Source organism: Sus scrofa, chromosome 13, assembly GCF_000003025.6.
Source record: "Sus scrofa isolate TJ Tabasco breed Duroc chromosome 13, Sscrofa11.1, whole genome shotgun sequence".
Lineage (NCBI taxonomy): Eukaryota > Metazoa > Chordata > Mammalia > Artiodactyla > Suidae > Sus > Sus scrofa.
This window is the reverse complement of record NC_010455.5, coordinates 160,130,038-160,148,505: the sequence shown is the minus strand read 5'-3', so window position 1 is coordinate 160,148,505 and position 18,468 is coordinate 160,130,038. Positions and strand designations below refer to the sequence as shown.

The 18,468-nt window shown below is 37.1% G+C and overlaps 1 protein-coding gene across 2 annotated transcripts in view; it reads right to left on the bottom strand.

Annotated features, from left to right (window-relative positions):
- Positions 1–18,468, bottom strand: part of DCBLD2 (discoidin, CUB and LCCL domain containing 2) — a 96,313-nt gene that overhangs the window by 11,549 nt on the left and 66,296 nt on the right. For both annotated transcript variants that reach the window (XM_021070662.1, XM_021070663.1), the window contains 9 exons: positions 17,554–17,605; positions 15,178–15,250; positions 14,471–14,604; positions 12,481–12,521; positions 11,420–11,635; positions 10,554–10,678; positions 5,271–5,421; positions 4,382–4,468; positions 4,112–4,237 (listed from right to left, as the gene is read on the bottom strand). In XM_021070662.1, coding sequence (XP_020926321.1) covers positions 4,112–4,237; positions 4,382–4,468; positions 5,271–5,421; positions 10,554–10,678; positions 11,420–11,635; positions 12,481–12,521; positions 14,471–14,604; positions 15,178–15,250; positions 17,554–17,605 — 1,005 coding nt within the window. The remainder of the gene's footprint in view (positions 1–4,111; positions 4,238–4,381; positions 4,469–5,270; positions 5,422–10,553; positions 10,679–11,419; positions 11,636–12,480; positions 12,522–14,470; positions 14,605–15,177; positions 15,251–17,553; positions 17,606–18,468) is intronic.

Here is an 18,468-nt window from a genome sequence, read left to right as displayed (position 1 = left end):
GTGGCTTTCGTGAACACACGGAAGTTTGTCACACTGTTTGCTCCACCTTTGTATGTTTTGAAATCACAAAGACAAATGATAAAATGGAAAAATGTATTTTCCACATGTGTGATAAAGGGTTAATGCGATTACTCTGCTACAAAATTACAAGTAAAAAATCAACAACAGAAACATCAGCAGATGAATAAGCAACACATTAAGAGCACAGGTGACCATTAAACATGTTCACCTCACCAGTTTTCAGAGAAACAGAAGCTCAAACAAGATGCTATTTTTGCTTATCAAATTAGCAAATATTTAAAAGAACAACTAATTGTTGAAGAGGATATTAGGAAACAGGTTATTTCTATGGGACTATAAATAGACATTATCTTTCTGATTGGCATTTTGGGGCAATATCTATAAAAACCTATACTGGGCAATTCTCTATTAGAATTTCCTCCTAGGAAAAAAATTAAGATAGCCTTTAAAGATGTACCTTTTAAAGATGTTTGCTTCTGCATCTGCAGAAGAGTGAAAAACTAGAAGTAATCAAATGCCCAACAGTGAAAGGGAGTAAGTAAATCATGGTATCCTTTTTCTAATAAAATATTATTTACCATTTGGAAGTGATGGTGAAATATTTATAGAGATGGGGAGATAAATATATATATAGTGTTAAGGACAGAAACCGAACCTGTGTCTAAACAAGGCAGAAACCAACCCAATGCTGGAGCCTGCAGGGACCTGGCAAACACTTAATTTCCTTTCTCACTCCACAGCTAGGGAATCCTGGTCTGCTTAAGGCCATCGGGAGGCCGGTCTCTTCCTTCACCTAACCTAAAGCTCCTCCTGGCCAGAAGGGTGATGATTAGCAACAACAGCTGATATTTACTGATATTTACTGTGCTATTTGTCAGACCTGCAATCTACTCTCTATACCTGTACCCAAAGACAGAAAGAAGGTGGTATACAGGGAGGAGACAATAATCAGTGACACCAGGCTTCTGAGCAGCTAGATGGTGGGAACCAGGGCTCAGGGGAATATGCAGGCTCCACAAAAGGGAGTGTCCTAATGGCTTCCACTTCGTGAAGTTGAGGACATAACTGAGAGTAGTGAAGACCTCTGGGTCAAGGATTTGAAAAATATGGAGAATGTTTCAAATCTGTTCTAGTGCTGAGAACAGACAGAAGAGCTGACCAGGGAAACAGAAAGATCTCCAGATGGTGCTGAGGCCCCCACTGAGGGAGGATCTGGATGTTACAGTGGCACACGTGTGACCATGACATGATTTTCGTCAGTATCATTCTCAGCCTTGATGTAAAAATAGAGAAAGAAGTGCATAAAACAGAAAACGTGACTCAGGATAGAAAGCACTAAGAAATTATAAAGGTAAATATGCTTTATCCCTTAAATTTGTGAAACTGTAGAGAGAACAATCAAGCTCAGATGCATATAGTTTGATTTAACTAGAGACATTAAAATATATGCTTAGGTTCAAAAAATAATAAAAAGTCTATATACTACCATTCCAAAGAAAAGGAGACAAAAGACAAAAGATTTTCAATCAGAAAGATCTGTACATTGCTACTCTTTTAAAGATTACAGGGATCCTAGTACTGGAAGAAAAGGCTTTAAGGACACTTTTAGTCTTGAGATTTTAAAATTCTATAGATTTTAAGATGAACAACACTTTTAAACGACTGTTCTTCCATCTGGGCATGTGGTCTGGGATTCCGAATGCGTGGTTTCTATAAATTGTGGGATGCTAAAATTGCTTGTCTTTGTCAACTCTTGCTTCTCTCTAGAGTGGACAAAATAAATGTTGCCATCAAGTCATCAGCCACTACGGGCCTCCCCCCCGCCCCAACCTGATGTTAACCCTGAGTGAAGTTCAGGATGGGAAAAAACAGAATACTGGCTCTGAAGAGTTCAGATACATATCAAGGGAATAATTTCAATGAGCCCAGACGCTTATATCTTCCCAAACATAGAAAAGCACTAAAATCACTAACTTAAGAAGTCTGCTTTTTGTGATTAGCAGAATCATGATGTTTAATTCCTTTTTTTTTTTTTTTTTGGTATTGAGTCAAGTGTCAGAGATTATTTCTAATTTTTTAAATTGAAATACAGTTGACTTACAAAGTTCTATTAGTTGCAGGTATAAAGCAAAGTGATTCAGACACACACATATACATATATATACACACACATATATATTTTCTTTTTCAGATTCTTTTCCCATATAGGTTATTACAAAACAAAGAGTATAGTTCCCTGTGCTATATAGTAAATCCTTATTGATTATCTATTGTATGTATAGTAGTGTGTATATGTTATTCCTAAATTCCTATTTATCCTTCCCTTTGGTAACCAACTGTAAGTTTGTTTTCTATATCTGTGTGTCTGTTTCTGTTTTGTAAATAAGTTCATTTGTATCATTTTTTTTTAGATTCTACATATAAGTGATATCATAAGACCTTTCTCTGACTTACATCACTTAGTATGATAACCACTAGGTCCCTCCATGTTGAGGCAAATGTCATTATTTCATTTTAATGGCTGAGTAATACTCCATTATAAATATGTACCACAACTTCTTCATCCATTCCTCTGTTGATAGACATTTAGTTTGCTTCCATCTCATGGCTATTCTAAATAGTGCTGCAATGAATATTGGGGTGCATGTATCTTTTCCAATTACAGTTTTTCTCTGGACAGACGCCCAGGATGGGATTGCTGGATCCTATGGTAGCTCTATTTTTAGTTTTTTAAGGAACCTCCATACCGTTCTCCACAGTGGCTACACAAATTCACCATTCTCACCAACACTGTAGGAGGGTTCCCTACATTCTCCCAACCACTCCCAGCAAAAACTCATATATGTCCTGGCTCTCCCTTACCTCATAGGAACGGTTTCTCAGAGTTGAGATGCTGAAAAGTGCTCAGTAAGGCCACCAAATAAAATCTAATTCTTAACTTTCAGGTTGTGCTTTTTTTTTTTTTTTTTCCCCAGTCAACACTAGCTTTTTCTTCAGCATGAGAAAGTGGTTTGTTTGGGAATACTTTAGAAGATAGAAAGGAAACTGACATGTGGAAAGTTGTAGAGTTATTTGAATCCAGGCAAATTTTCAGAAAATGAGAATGATTAAAGTTCTGTTGTGATACAAGTTACTCTGAATAAACTGTTTTCTCTTCTCTACACTGTCCCAAAAATTTGTATGCTTTGTTAATCTGCCAGTACTGAAATTAATTCCTCTATCCACTAATGCTTTTTGTTCCTGATTTCAACTTACATTTTGTTTTCAACAAGTAAAATCAAAGTACTATGTTTTAGGAGTTCCCGTTGTGGTGCAGCGGAAATAAATCCAACTAGTAACCATGAGGTTGCAGGTTCGATCCCTGGCCTCACTCAGTGGGTTAAGGATACAGCGTTGCTGTGAGCTGTAGTGTAGGCTGGCAGCTACAGCTCCGTTAGACCCCTAGCCTGGGAACTTCCATGTGCTGCAGGTGCAGCCCTAAAAAAACAAGAAAAAAAAAAAAAAGTACTACATTTTTATATATTTAACTCTTATTTGTCTTTAATAATAAAATTTGAAGTAAATTAAGAACAGTATTAATAATCTGAAAAAGTAACCATAAACATTACAGACTAAATCTTTAAAATAAATGTTAACAAAGTATCTTTTAAAAAAATATATAATTTTCACCCAAACTTGTTTTTTCTTTCATCCCTTTTTGTTACCAAGTTATTCAGAAAATTAATATATAATCAGAAAAGAGTTTGTTTCCTGCTATTGTTAACAGTTATTTCTAGAAAAATTATCTTTCTTAGCCTGAGATGCCATGTGTTTAGCTACCAAGGGGAAAAAAATCAAAAGAGGAAGCCTGGAATATAGCAGCCATCTCTAAATATTTGAAGAACCACTTTACATGGCACCAGAGAACAGAACTTAGAGCAATGCAGCAAGTTTTTTCCATAAGGAATGGAATCACATTTTTTGCTATACTTAAAAACCACAGAGGGGAAAATACCCTGAGGGTTTAAAAAATGGAAATGTTTTTGAAAATTCAGTTAAAAACAAAAAACCCCACTACTCTGAACAGGTATTAATTTTCAAATTTGCATACCTTTGGTTACGTTTGGCGTTACAGTAGTATTTTTGATTTCAGGAGTGGCAGTTGTTTGCTCTGTGTGTACAGGAAATTCATTGCTACTTCGAGGTTGTAGTGGTTGAGTAAATTTGGGGGCATGACCTTGAAAAAAGTTATAAAAACTCTTTATTCTTTTATCTATACCAGCTTGCTCAAAATAGTTATTTTGTAATGCTTTAGCATATTTATAGAAAATTATACCACAAATCCAGGGAATATCAAACGTCACATTTAAAGCAGGCATACCTTTGGCTATTTTTGGAAGGGCTGTAGTGTTTTTGAGGTCTTTGTTGCTCCGAGGAGGTGGAGGTTGAGTAAGTTTTGGAGAACGACCTTGAAAAATGGTTTAGAAAAATTTATACATTTTGCTTATAAAAATCATAATTAAAAATAGTGATTTTAAATGTCTTTAAGATTTCCCAGCATACTTATTTCTGCAAGGTAATTTTAATTCTCAGAAATATGTCAGAAGGATAAATACACTCTGCATTAAATGCACAAATATACTGGGAGTTCTGAATTTTTAAATAGTTAAACTGTCTGAAAATAATCTTAGGAAGGAAAATAACAGGGAGGCAGATGCCGTTGAATGGTAAAGCCATAAAAATGTCACAATATGATATACGACTTACTCAATTCCTTTAATAACTACTTATAGAGGGCCCACTATGTGTCAGCACTGTGGTAGTTTTGAGGGACACAACAGCAAACAAAGTACTAAAATATTATATAATTTCAAAGGAAGTTATTCCCACTTTTAATTTATTCAAAGTAAAAGGCACTTAGACTAAGGTGACTGTTACGGTCATCAGTGCTTATGGGATACAAATATTATACTACATAGAACTTGATTAAAAACTGTCAAGATTGAGACTCTGTTTGGAAAGCAATCTCATTGCATTGTCTCATCAGAGATGCCCTCTTTCTTCTTCCACCTGCAATTGTGGAAACCAGTTAGATATCTAAAATTATATTCAATAGGGATAACTATTTCTTTTTAAAAATACCTTTTCGAAGATACTGAATCTAGAGGATAAACACTTACACCCTTACTAATTAATTTCTCTGAGAAGAGCCATGTAATTTTTAATTAAGCCAGTGAAAACAACATGTCTTAAACACACTGTTGCTTTACCTTTAGGAATAAACTGACATCCAAGCAGTTCCATTTTCATGGCAATTTTCTGCTGCCATTGGGTAGGATTCACTCTAATAAAACGTGCAATAATTGGTGGCAAAAAGTTATTACGCACATCTTGATGATAATCTTTGTTTCCTTGAAATATCTTTAAAAAACAACAAAAAATTGGTACTTTACATCAACAGAGGCCAGGGCTAAACTGCTCCACTGAAACCTGTTTTTGGGTTTTCCTCTGGGCCTTAAATGAGCTCTGCAAAGTATGACAATAAGCATTAATCACTAAGAAAATAAATTATCATAATTTGGAAAAACTATTAAGAAGCTGCACATTCTTCATCAAAAATCTATAAGAGTAAAATATTGAATATAAAAATGACTTTAAGGTGACTTAAACATGACAGAAGTGCTAACCTGGCAATTTGGGAAGAGGGTTTCTATGGCAGTGCACGGTATATTATATTAATAAATTAGTAACTCAAGTCCTGTGGAATCACCAACTATTTAAATATATTAATTTTATTTTCAAAGCAAAGTATAATTGAATTTATGAGGCCGTAGAGAAAATGCTTTACTGTGTCCTTTTCATAATTTTTCTCTCATTAAATACACTGAAAGTGAACATATACTCACAAACACATAACAGATGTATATCTCCATCTACTGGATACACTATGTAAACACAGTTTCCATTTTCATTTCTTATTGCTATTTGAACCAGAAAAGTGACATTGTTTATTGCCTAATTTAATGATAACTAAATAGCCACATTTGCATTATATGAATAATCATTAGGTAAAAATAGAATTTCAAGCAACTACTTCATTCCCTCCACTATTTCAAGCAAATAATAATAATAGTATTTCACATTCAAACAGCTCGTAATTATTTACAAAGCACTTCATGCAATTAACTTATATGTTCTTCAAGACAAGCCTAGAAAATGGGCAGAACCCAGAAAACTGCTGCTTGGAGAAGGTAAATGGACTACACAGCCAGTCAATTTAGAGCAGTGATTTCAATTTGTATCTTCTGACTTGAACAGAGGGCTCCACTAAGCAAAAAAGAGCCCTCATTGTTCCTTTAGGCCCTATCATCTAGGTAATTTCTAATAAAGATCATTAATAAATAGATACCTACCTAAAATCAAAGAGGATTTTTATCTGTTAATGTGAGAATGAGTAAATGTTTAACTCCTCAATCCAGTCATTTCCAAGTATCATAACTATTTTTTTTCTGGCTGATTCAAATGGCATTAAGTTATAAACTTCTAAGATGTGTTAATACCATTCATTTTTTAAGAGGTTTGAAGTTACAACAATCTTTCAACAGCTAAGTTTCCGTAATTAGTAACTCTCAAATGAAAGCAATTATTTGCAGTCTATTATATTGGTGGAATGGGAACAGTAGAACATTTTAGGACATAAAAACTATCCCTGAAATCTAACTCCATACTGCAGTCTCATTTTTTCTTCTTTTTCTTTTTGTCTTTTCGTCTTTTTAGGTCTGCAGCTGCAGCATATGAAGGTTGTCAGCCTAGGGGTTGAATCAGAGCTATAGCCACCGGCCACAGCAATAAGAGATCAGAGCCTCGCCTTCGGCCTACACCACAGCTTACAGCAACGCTGGATCCTTAACACACTGAGTGAGGCCAGGGATTGAACCCGCATCCCTTGTGGATGTTAGTTGGGTTCATTAACCACTGAGTCACGATGAGAACTCCTGCAGTCTCATTTTCAAACAAATGTAATGAAAAACATTTTAATTCAAACAGAAAGATTTCATAAAAACTAAGTTAAAAATATTTGCTATATTTAACTTCTTATGAGCCCCTGTGTAACATGGAGGTTCACAAGGTTCCATGAGGGTAAAACAGAAAGGGAAGTCAAAGCTCTCACTCCCAAGGAACTAGAATTTTATTGGATATTACCAAATATAAATATGGTATCCTATTAAAAAGTAATATATTATAAAAACAACTTGCAGAGTTCCCGTCGTGGCGCAGTGGTTAACAAATCCGACTAGGAACCATGAGGTTGCGGGTTCAGTCCCTGCCCTTGCTCAGTGGGTTAACGATCCGGCATTGGTGTGAGCTGTGGTGTGGGTTGCAACCACGGCTCGGATCCCGCGTTGCTGTGGCTCTGGCATAGGCCGGTGGCTACAGCTCCGATTTGACCCCTAGCCTGGGAACCTCCATATGCCGAGGGAGCGGTGCAAGAAATAGCAAAAAGACAAAAAAAAAAAAACAAAAAAACTTGCATACACATTCCCATTTTCTGAAAACAAAACCAAAAGTGGTCTCAATCTTTGTGTGTGTGCTCATGCATGTGTGCATGGTTAAAAAGTGTATGAAAATGAAAATACCAACTAACCTTGAGCTGGGAGTAGATGAGGAAGCAGATGCACAAAGAGAAGTGAGGCAAAAGATTGTAATTTCATATAACTCAGTGTAAGGGCTTCCACTGCTTCCCATTCATATAATTCAATATAAGAATTTTCCCTTCTATCCATGATAGACTGAAAGGGACTAAACTTACCCTTCTCCCTTAAACATATGGAAAATCAGATAAAATATATGAAACAATGGTTTTCAGAGGCTGGACAATAGGCAGCAGAGGGCAACAATCCCAAGAGAAGGCAAACAAATGAGGTGAGCCCTTCTATTTCCAGATATTGCCTGGAGAGAGCCTGGTAGTCTCACAGATGGAGAGGCTATGGTGGCTGGAATGTGCAGGACAGAGTGTGGGAGAGACACAAACCACACAGAGACTTCTAGGATCTGTAGGGGTTTCCCCTTAAACCTTTAAACTACCTGTGGACAGGAACAAAAGCACTGCAAGGGACCAGCAGAACAACTGTCAGAGCTCTATAAGGACAGGCCGGCTCACAACAGAGAGCAGAAAAACTTTACAACAAGGGACACTGGGTTGCATTCTTAGAAGGGTACTGTCTCAGTAGCGGAGAAAAACTAGAACTAAAGCTGCTCAGGTCTTGCCTAATGAAGTTAAAAATGTAAGCCTTGAAAAGATCAAATGATTTCCAAGTAACGTAACTGTATCCCAGAATAAAGCACAGAAATATTTTAAGGAGTATTAAATCTGGCACTAAACAATATAAAGTTCACAATGTCTGGTAATCAATCAAAAGTTACCAGGCATGTAAAATAGAACCCGTAATATCAATTAATATAAAAACACCCAAATATAACACACGAGTAGACAGAATTAGTAGACAAGGGCATTAAAAGGGTTATTATACACTCCATGTGTTTTAGAGATAAAGGAAAGCATGAACACATTAAGGAGAGACATGGAAGAAACTTTAAAAGCCAAAAACTGAAAATCTAGAAATGAAAATACAATATTGGAGACAAAATACACTGGACAGGATTAACAGCATATTAAACACTGAAGAATATATTACAATATGACACAGATTTTCCAAACAAGACATGGAGAGAAAAAGACAGAAAAAACAAAACAAAAACAGAGCCTTAGTGAACTGTGATACATCTTCAAGATGTGTAATATTCATGTATCCAGAACTGAGGAGGCAACATATATGAAGAAAAAAATTTTTCCAAGGCTGATAAACAGATAGAGGTTACTATAAAAAGGTACATCATAAACAAATTGCTTAAAGTGTTAAAAAGAAAATCTTTTTTTTTTTTTTTTGCTATTTCTTGGGCCGCTCCTGTGGCATATGGAGGTTCCCAGGCTAGGGGTCAAATCGGAGCTGTAGCCACCGGCCTACGCCAGAGCCACAGCAAGGACAGGTCTGAGCCGCGTCTGCGACCTACACCACAGATCCTTAACCTATTGAGCAAAGGCAGGGACCGAACCTGCAATCTCATGGTTCCTAGTCAGATTTGTTACCCACTGCGCCATGACAGGAACTCCTAAAAAGAAAATCTTAAAAGTAACCAAGGGAAAAAAAGAAACATTACATATTGAGGAACAAAGAGAAGAATGACAGTGGAATTCTTACCCCAAAAATGCAAACTGGAAAGAAATGTTCCGGCATAATTAAAGCATTTAAGAAAAAACTGACAACCGAGAATTCTATACTCAGAGAAATCACCTTTCAAAAAAGAAGCCAAAAAAGATTCTCAGAAATCTAATTCAATGTTAAGTGTTTTTTAATAATATATAAGCATGGTTAATTTGAAATTTCAAAAAATTATATTCTACAAGTATAACAAATATTATTATACAAGTAAATACAGACATGCTAATACTAAAAAGTGGTCAAATTTGGGGGCATTAAGCAGAAGTAGGTTAGAGACAGAGACAATATTGTTATCTGCATCAAGAGGTGAAGACTCACCCAAGACAAAGTTCATATGATGACAAACAGAAGAGAAGAAAGAAAGCCTGAATAACAGCTGAAGAGTTTAGACACATATAAAATATTAAAGGGAGACCCTAGAGCTTTTTGAACAGAGATGAGAAAGTGGCAACTGAAAATATCGTAGCAGATCAGATATATGATATGGAACTGATAGTATCATGTAATTGAAATAAAACTCAGGGATGTTGCAAAAAAAATGTGCTCATAATTTCCATTTGGGGAGAGGGACTGTTCCAGTTACAAGATCCTTGCGGTGGATGGATCAAGAGCCAGGAGCCCGGATGGAAGTAACACACATGCAGCTGAAATCCAGCTCTGCCCACTCTCTCTTTACCCCTTATCATTTGTTCTGGCACAGTCCATCATTATCATTTTTTTTTTTTTTGCTAATGAAAACATAGTTCAGGAAATTCTTCAAGTAGAAAAAAAAAAAACAATTGTTTTCTAAGACAAAAGTTGGGGAGGTGATCTTGAAATGTCCTTTCGAGTCTATAATATCCTATGCCCTTCTGCTTTTAGCTCTTCTGTCTTTTGTCCCCCAGTTGCCTACAGGGTAGAAATCTAGAAACAAATTAAGCTCTCCATCATTCTCTGGATTGATAAGAAAAGCTTTTTAAAGAAAATAAATTAAAGTTCCTTTTTGTAATTTCTTAATAAAGTATTTAAACAACTGAATTTAAAATACAGAGGGGGGAAAAAAATCAGGAAAGTACTTAGTCTTAGAATCATCAAAAGGGACAAGCACTGAGAATTTCCTAACCATAGGCCAATAACTAACACTACCTAAAATAACCAGAAGAGGGCAGAATAAGCCCAAATGACATCTAATTTTTACATCACTCAGAAGAGCTTCTAGGGCTTTTGGCAAAGGCCTCCCCACCCACCCCCCTTTTAAAATGCTCTTTAAAAATACTTTGGTAATCATTTTACCTTATCCTGCTCCACACCAGGCTCTCTGTACACAGTCCATCTCTGCCCATCATCACTGTACAGAATTCTGTAGGCCGACACGTAGTAATTATGCTCCACCATTGTGGAGCCAGTGGTTACAATGCCTGAGAATGGAGAGGTCCTTTTATTAGTGTTCAGTCTGACCCTCGAAGTTTGCTCATCACCGAAGCATAAACACCTAAAACGCACTGTTCAATGTCTAAGTGCAAAGTTTCATCCTAACAATAACTAAATCTTTGGCTTTGTTCCCTTGCAGAGACAGGAAGAATTATCGGCACACATAAGGAAAGGACTATTGTATTTTGGCAGCTTGTGTTCATGTCACTGCAAAATATATTTCACCTATTGAGTAAGAATGACTTCCTGAGAATGAATAAAGAAGATTACCGGTATTACTATTACTTTAGTACCAAAGCAAAATAAATCTTTTAAAAAATTATCTAAACCAATCCTAACCAATTATTCTGACCATTTGTTAAGTTGCTGTAAATAATATTTATACTTGGCACATGTGGATTATCTGTAGAACTTAAAATGGATTACTTGAACACAAATTTATTTCTCTTCATGACTGTAGGAGATGTTTATTTCAGATGTCTCAAGATCCCTTTACTAAAAATACCTTAAAAGAATCTTATTACAATAAGAAGAAAATAAGAATCAAATACCAAGTTCTCTCCTTTGCCATGCTTTATAAAACCATTTCAATAGTATTATCACAAGAAAAAAAAAAACCCATATAATTAAATCTGCAGTGACCTAATCTTCTACGAAACTCTTAGATGTCACCAGGTTTCCAAATGAAATCAGTATTATAAATCATCTACAGTATTATGTCTCTTAACCTGTAATCTTCTTTTCCTTATTGAGATCTATTTGCAACCACTGGTATTCATCAGTGGCAAAAGCAGCCCAAGGAGGTCCAGGTTTTTTGAGTCTGGCCTTTTCAGGTTTCCAGCTGTTTTCCTGCCCTGTGTGGTCTGTCCACTCCAGCACAGATGATGCTGTTATCTGAGCATCAGCAATTACGCCAGATTCCATGCCTAGTGTTCCATAACAACCTGAAACAAAGATGAAAGTAATTTGGTTTTCAGGTAGAGACTCAAAATCTATAAACACTTGTTCATGGAAACTGAATTGTACCTCTAATTTAACATACACTATGCTAATTACATACTGTAATAGAGGATTTCAAAATGAGGTAAGTGTTCCTCGGGTCTGTGTCTTTGCGTCTTACCAGGGAACACACATATTTATTCACAGCCATAACTGAGCACTTAATGGTGGCATGCTACCCTCTCCCTGGGACATCCCCCAGATCAGGGGCAGCTCGCCCCTTTACCTCCTTCAGGTGTTGGCTCAGATGTCACCTTCTCCGTGAGGCCCACCAAAGCCCACTTTAAATGTCTTTTTACCAGTCCCTCCTGAACTGCCTGGCCTCCTCCCTTGCCTTGTTTTCTACATCTTTTATAACAATAAACATTCTTTTACGCAATAACTATTTATTGTTAATCTCTTACTACCATAATGTAAGCTCCAAGAAAGCAGAGCTTTATTCTGCTCTCCAGCATCAGAACAATGCCTGGCAAATGAAAAAGGGTGCTCAACACATATTTTCTGTTGACTGGGAATTACTTTAGATGTATTCAAAAATCTCTTTTCCTATGGAATCTTCCATGCTTACATGATCATCTTCCTATTAATATAAAGCCTCCAGTTTATACCATTCGTTAAATTATTAAGTACCTATTTTACCTTATAGTTACTGTGATGACTAAATGGAAAAAGTACAAAAAAAACCACCCCAAACCCCAACAATTGGAAAAGTGCCTGACATACAGTATTTAAAAAATAAGTAACTGTTATACAAGTTATAATAAGTTATAAAAATCCATGAGAAGCTTACCACTTGTCTTAAATGTAAAAAGACTTGTAGATAAGTGTCCCCTGAAAGAGAGAAAGGTTTTTTTTTTTTTTTTTTGGTGACACTCATGTAACATGATTTCTCTATATCTTAGTAAAACATTTTAGCTTTTTACTGTATAAAGAACTAAGATTATACTACAACTATACATTAGACAACTGACACTGTTCTTAGCAAAAAAAGAAGTCTCATCTCTTTTTTTCTTCTTTTTATGGCCATAGCCACGGCATATGGAAGTTCCCAGGCCAGGGAATGGAATGAATCCAAGCTGCAGCTGCAGCAATGCTGGATCCTTTAACCCACTGTGCTGGGCTGAGGATAGAACCCGAGCCACTGCAGGTCTCATTTCTAATTAAGGAGAACAACTTCTGAAATTAGCATGAACAATTTTCTCTGTAGGTACCCAGTGTCTAGTTTCATACATGACTATGCAAGTACATCGATGTAACCTTTAATTTGTACTTATTTCTTTTTCATTAAATAGATTGATTTCTGAAACATTTCTGTGGCAAATGCTTTTGGTGAATATATACTAAATGATGTAATTCTCAGAGAAAGAGGCTCAAAGTTCTTGGGGCAAACAGAAAAAAGCTGACTACTAATAAGAGAGATTGCATTTGTTACAGGAAGTCAAAGGATCTAAGAACAAGAAGTTTCAGTGTCAACGTAGAACTGTATTCGGATTTCAAAGTAACTGGGAGAACAGGTGCTTAGGGAGATAGTTCATCAAACCACAGGTCACAGGGCCCTAAGGAAATGAGGAATAAAATCACTGATCATCAGTGTGTGCTCCGCCTTGGCACAACATTACAACCATTACAAATGGATGCAACCTACCCTTTTCTTTTTTTTTTTTTTTTTGGAGTATGAAAAAAACTCTTTCTGGGACTTCCCGTTGGGGTGTAGCACCTCAGATCCCTCATTGCTGTGGCTGAGGTGGAGGCTGGCAGCTGCAGCTCCAATTCGACCCCTTGCCTGGAAACTTCCATATGCTGCTGGTGTGGCCCTAAAAAGGAAAAAAGAAAAAAATCTTTCTAAGGGTCATACAGTGGAAAAGAATGCAATGACCCGCATAAAACCATCGAGAAGAAACTAGAAGGAAAGATAGCTGACTCTATACCAAGGATGGGCAAACGAGGGCCCATGCATGGCTTGTTTTGTATGGCCAAGAGCTTAGAATGGTTTCCACATGGTTAAGAGATATGCATGTAGCCCTTAAAGCCTAAATATCTGTTAGCTGGCCTTCTACAGGAAAAGTGTGCTGCTCCTGCTTTATACTATCCTTAGCATGGACCACACTCTTGGCTTCTGAATGAAACTGGCCTAGGATCTGAAGAGAAGCTGCTTTCAATTATGCTTAGTATTGTCTGTAGGACCAAACATGTCTAAGATGCAAGATTGACAAAAACAGGTCACATGTACTGTTTCCATTTAATGTTTCAACAGCTCTTGCTTTTGATGCCTAATCTATGTTGTATAAAACAGTAGAACATCATAAATACCATGAAAATACATTCTTAAAATAGTCTCTTGGGATAAGAGACATTCAAAATGCTACCTCTGATTTATGTCAAAATGTGATTTCTACTAAAAGTGTTTCAATTATCCTAATCCATTCTGGGTCACAAAGGCTACAGGGAACAGAGTAGTTAGTTGTACCTTCAGATCTTCAAAATGAAGTAAGGATTTGGCAATAAACTTCTAGACTCACTCCAAGCTCTTTCAACACTTAGAAAAGAAGGAAGAAATCACTCCTCCAAATGACTACCTACCTTTCTGATGAAGAACAAGCCAAGGTAGTACGACCTTGCCTGTGCTCACCAAAACACTGAGACATGGAGCACACACAACATGAGTCCTTGTCACACAAACGTTATTTCATCAACGACATCAACAGTGATATTGCTGAGGTCTAACTCGGCCCTGTCCCACCCCTGTGCAACATGCTTATTATAAAGAGCACTATACTTACACCACAGACGTGACGTTGTTAGCCAAAGAACTTTCATAGTATGGGATGCCTTTGCTAATTACGACACTGATCTGGCCACCCAAAATGTTTGACACTACGCCTGCATGCACACCAGCCATGCACAATGGCGAGGACTTCAGGAAGGAAAAGGAAAAGATTACTTTTAAATTTTCTTTTGATAATTCATAAACAAGACACTTATACTTCCTCTAGAAATTAATTGACCTGAGCTGTTTTTTTCTTAACATGGGATTATTAATGTCATAACATAAAACAGATTTTCGCAGAAAAAAAAGAATAAAATGTTACCTATTACTAAAAAAAAGTAATTACTAGAAAATAATCAAGACAAAGATATACAACAGGGGAGTTCCCATTGTGGCTCAGTGGTAATGAACCTGACTAGTATCCATGAGGGTGTGGATTTGATCCCTGGCTTTGCTCAGTGGGTTAGGTATCCAGCATTGCCATGAGCTGTGGTACAGGTTGCAGACATGGCTCAGATCCCACATGGCTGTGGCTGGCAGCTGCAGCTCCGATTTGATGCCCTAGCCTGGGAACTTCCATAAGCTGCAACTGTGGCCCTTTAAAAAAAAAAAAAAAAAAAAAAGATATACAATAGGTTACACATCTACCTATGAAGAAGTCAAAAAAAAATTAAGTTTTATCACAACTTTACCAAGTCTCTATGTTTATATCCAACTCACATCTCTGTATCCATGAGGGATTGTTCCAGATATCTCAGCGAAAGGAAGCAGACAACCAGCTGGGCAGTACTTGCTATGAAATAAAGACAAGTTAGAGGGTATATAGTGCTGTACTTTCTGGGGAAAAAAACCAAAAAAGTCACTTACCTATTTTTCAGTTCAATGTAAACATAATCTCACTGCTCTGAGAGAACCATCACTTCTAAAAAGCCCTTAAACACTTCCTTCGATCCACCTATACATACATAACATGTCTTCACCCACATATGTACAAAAATTATCCCTATTTTACATACTGCTTATTATTTTACTTCACAATGAATGGCAGACACATTTCTACTGTAAGAGCTATTCAGAACATTTAACAGCTAATATCAGATTTTATGGATGAACCATAATTTGTTTTACCATCTTCTACTGATGAAATTTAAGTTTTTAAAAATGTTTGGCATTTATTCACTCACTCCCTCATTCACCTACCCACTCAACACATTTATGCAAAGGTCTATTACGTTGTACACTAAGTACTAGGCTACGCTAGGAACTGAGTTTACAAAGGTTAACCAACCAAACATAGAGCTGTCCTCACTGGGTTTACAGTCCCATGGTGGGAGAAGACATTAAATCGATACTCAGTTGAGTAATTAGATTATGACTCCACTCTAAAGAAAAGGCACTCGATAACAATGTAAATCAATTATACCTTAATTTTTTTTTTTAAAAGGGAAAAACAAATAAAAGGCACTCTGTGAAATAAATGGGAGGAACTTATCTTAACAAAAGTAATACAAACATTCAATGAACTTAACATGTGCCAGGTGGCATTCTAAGTACCCACTTCAGGTAATCCACATAAGAACTCTATGTGGTAGGTGCATTACAGATGAGGAAACGGATGAACTGTGTGCTCGCCCAGGTCACAGAGTGGTGACATGTTCATATTCAGGGTCCTTCCCTGCCTCAGTTAGGGGATGGATGGGGCTCTCAGGAAGTGAAGCCTCAGCAGAGTCCCACCAGCTGTCACTGGAGCAACATGCACCCCACTCAGAAGGAACAGGATGGCTTGTGTGTGTCTGGAACTGAGGACGACCAGTGCAGACGAAGTGCAGCGGGAAAGGTAAGGTCAGTGTGAGAGAAACTTAGAACAAGGAACAGGGATCAGATCACACAGAAGCCATGGGGGCTGTGTGTGGTAAGGAGTCTTGGAGTATATTTCTAAGTAAAAAGAGGAAGTCAATAAAGGATTTTGTTGGTATATACATAAAATTTGATTTATGCTTTTTTAAAAAAAGGTTATTCTGGCTCCTGGACATAAACGAGACTGGAAGGCCCATGAGTGAAGATGGGACATCATTAGATAGAGAGTGCAGTAGTCTGGATGGGAGATGGTGGTGGCACCATCATGTGGATGGTGACGACAGAGCTGGAGAGTAGAGGGTCTAAGAGAGTAGAGGGCTCTCTGGCAGGGCCGTGTACCAAACACTCATGACAGGGTGACCTCTGCAAACCAGGATGCCCCACAAGAGTGGAAGAGCTCTCTGATCCACAAAGAGAGAACCATTATTGAAAATAACAGGAAGAGTCTTTGGGGAGTGGTAGCAAGTTGGGGGAGATGAGTGAGATGGGTCTTAGAAGATGAGAAGGAATTTGTTAAGCAGAGAAGAATAAAATGATAAAAGTTATAAGTTAGATAAAAGTTCTGAGACCTCAGAGCAGTTTAAACAAGACAGAGACGTTTCAACATGAGTATGTTAACATGAGCCTAGAAAAATGGCCCAAAGACTACCTTGAAGGATCCTGAAAACCAGGCTAAGGAAAGTGGATGACATTTTGTCATAATAAGGAGCTCTTGAAGATTTTAAAACAGGGGAGGGATCGAATAGATTTCAGAAAATAACTCAGCAGAATGTGAATGGCAGAAAAAAAGACAGCAAAGGTTAGAAATGGGAAATCAATTATAAGTTAATCCAGTCCAGGCAAGAGACAAAGGCATAAAGCAGGAAAGTGGTGGTAAAAATGTCCCCTGGGTAAGAACGCTGAGGAATTCTCCAACAGCCCAGACTGTCCTCTTACTTCTTTTTGAGCAAACATAAATAGCTTGTCTACCTTTATTAGGAGTTCTGCCAGGTTTTGAAGAGTAATTAGTTCTACTTTTAAGTATACTCAAATTCTGCTTTCATATGGAGAGGATTCAAATGCTACAAGCAAGGTAAAATTTATACATGGCAACTCAACGGCTTTAAATAAGTTGAATTACTGATGTCTTCGAACAATATTTATGTGTCACACTATATACATTAATGTGAGGTGCATAAGATGAGGATGAAGTAGATGAAGAATAACATTTAAGAAAAAGAAAGACAAATATGGTCATACCTGAACTCGGGTTCCAAAAAACTGGATGCAGTGTCTAAACAAGTAATTAGATCTAGAAAAACAAAAATAAAAAACTGATTCAATAATAGTAGATTTACTCGTGTCGAAACACCAACTGTTTCCAAACCTAAATCATATTGTTCTAAACTTCAAAATCTTAACAGCTATCAAGGTAGAACTTTGTGCAAGTTTTTGTTAATCACAATTTCTTTCTGATTTGAAGTATCCTGGTTTCTGGGGCTATGTCTTCCCAATACAGAACACTACCACATCACACGAAGGTATACAGATTAGTGTAATTTATAGACTTGAAGTAGCATCTATAATATATAGCTCCTGAAACAAATTCTTAGTTATTACATAACTAAAAATGATCCTTTGCTGGATACACATGAGGAAAAGAACCCAAGAGAAGTGTGTTAATTCTGTTGCTCTAAATAACTTCTATTCAAAATCTGGTCCACAGACAGGACCAGCAGCAGCAAGTAGCAGCTTCCGGGAAGTCACTAGAAATCCAAATTTTTGAACACCACCAGACCAAAGAATCTCTGGGAGTGGGGCTCCAAAATCTGTTTTAACAAGTCCTCCAGGTAATTCTAAAGCACACCATATATAAGACAGAATTTTAAAAGTGCTAACTTTTTCTATCTCAAAATCAACAAATCTGAGTAAGAGCTAAACTTGACAAAATAAGACCAAGTTCACAGGCTGTATCAAAGGTGGCTTCTGGTTCAAACATTTCAATGGTTTCCTCCTGCTTTTAGGACTGCTTTTTTTTTTTTGCTTTTTAGGGCTGCACCCATAGCACATGGTAGTTCCCAGGTTAGGGGCGAATCAGAACTACAGCTGCAGGCCTACGCCACAGCCACAGCCACAGCAATGAGGGATCCAGAGCCGCATTTGCAACCTACACCA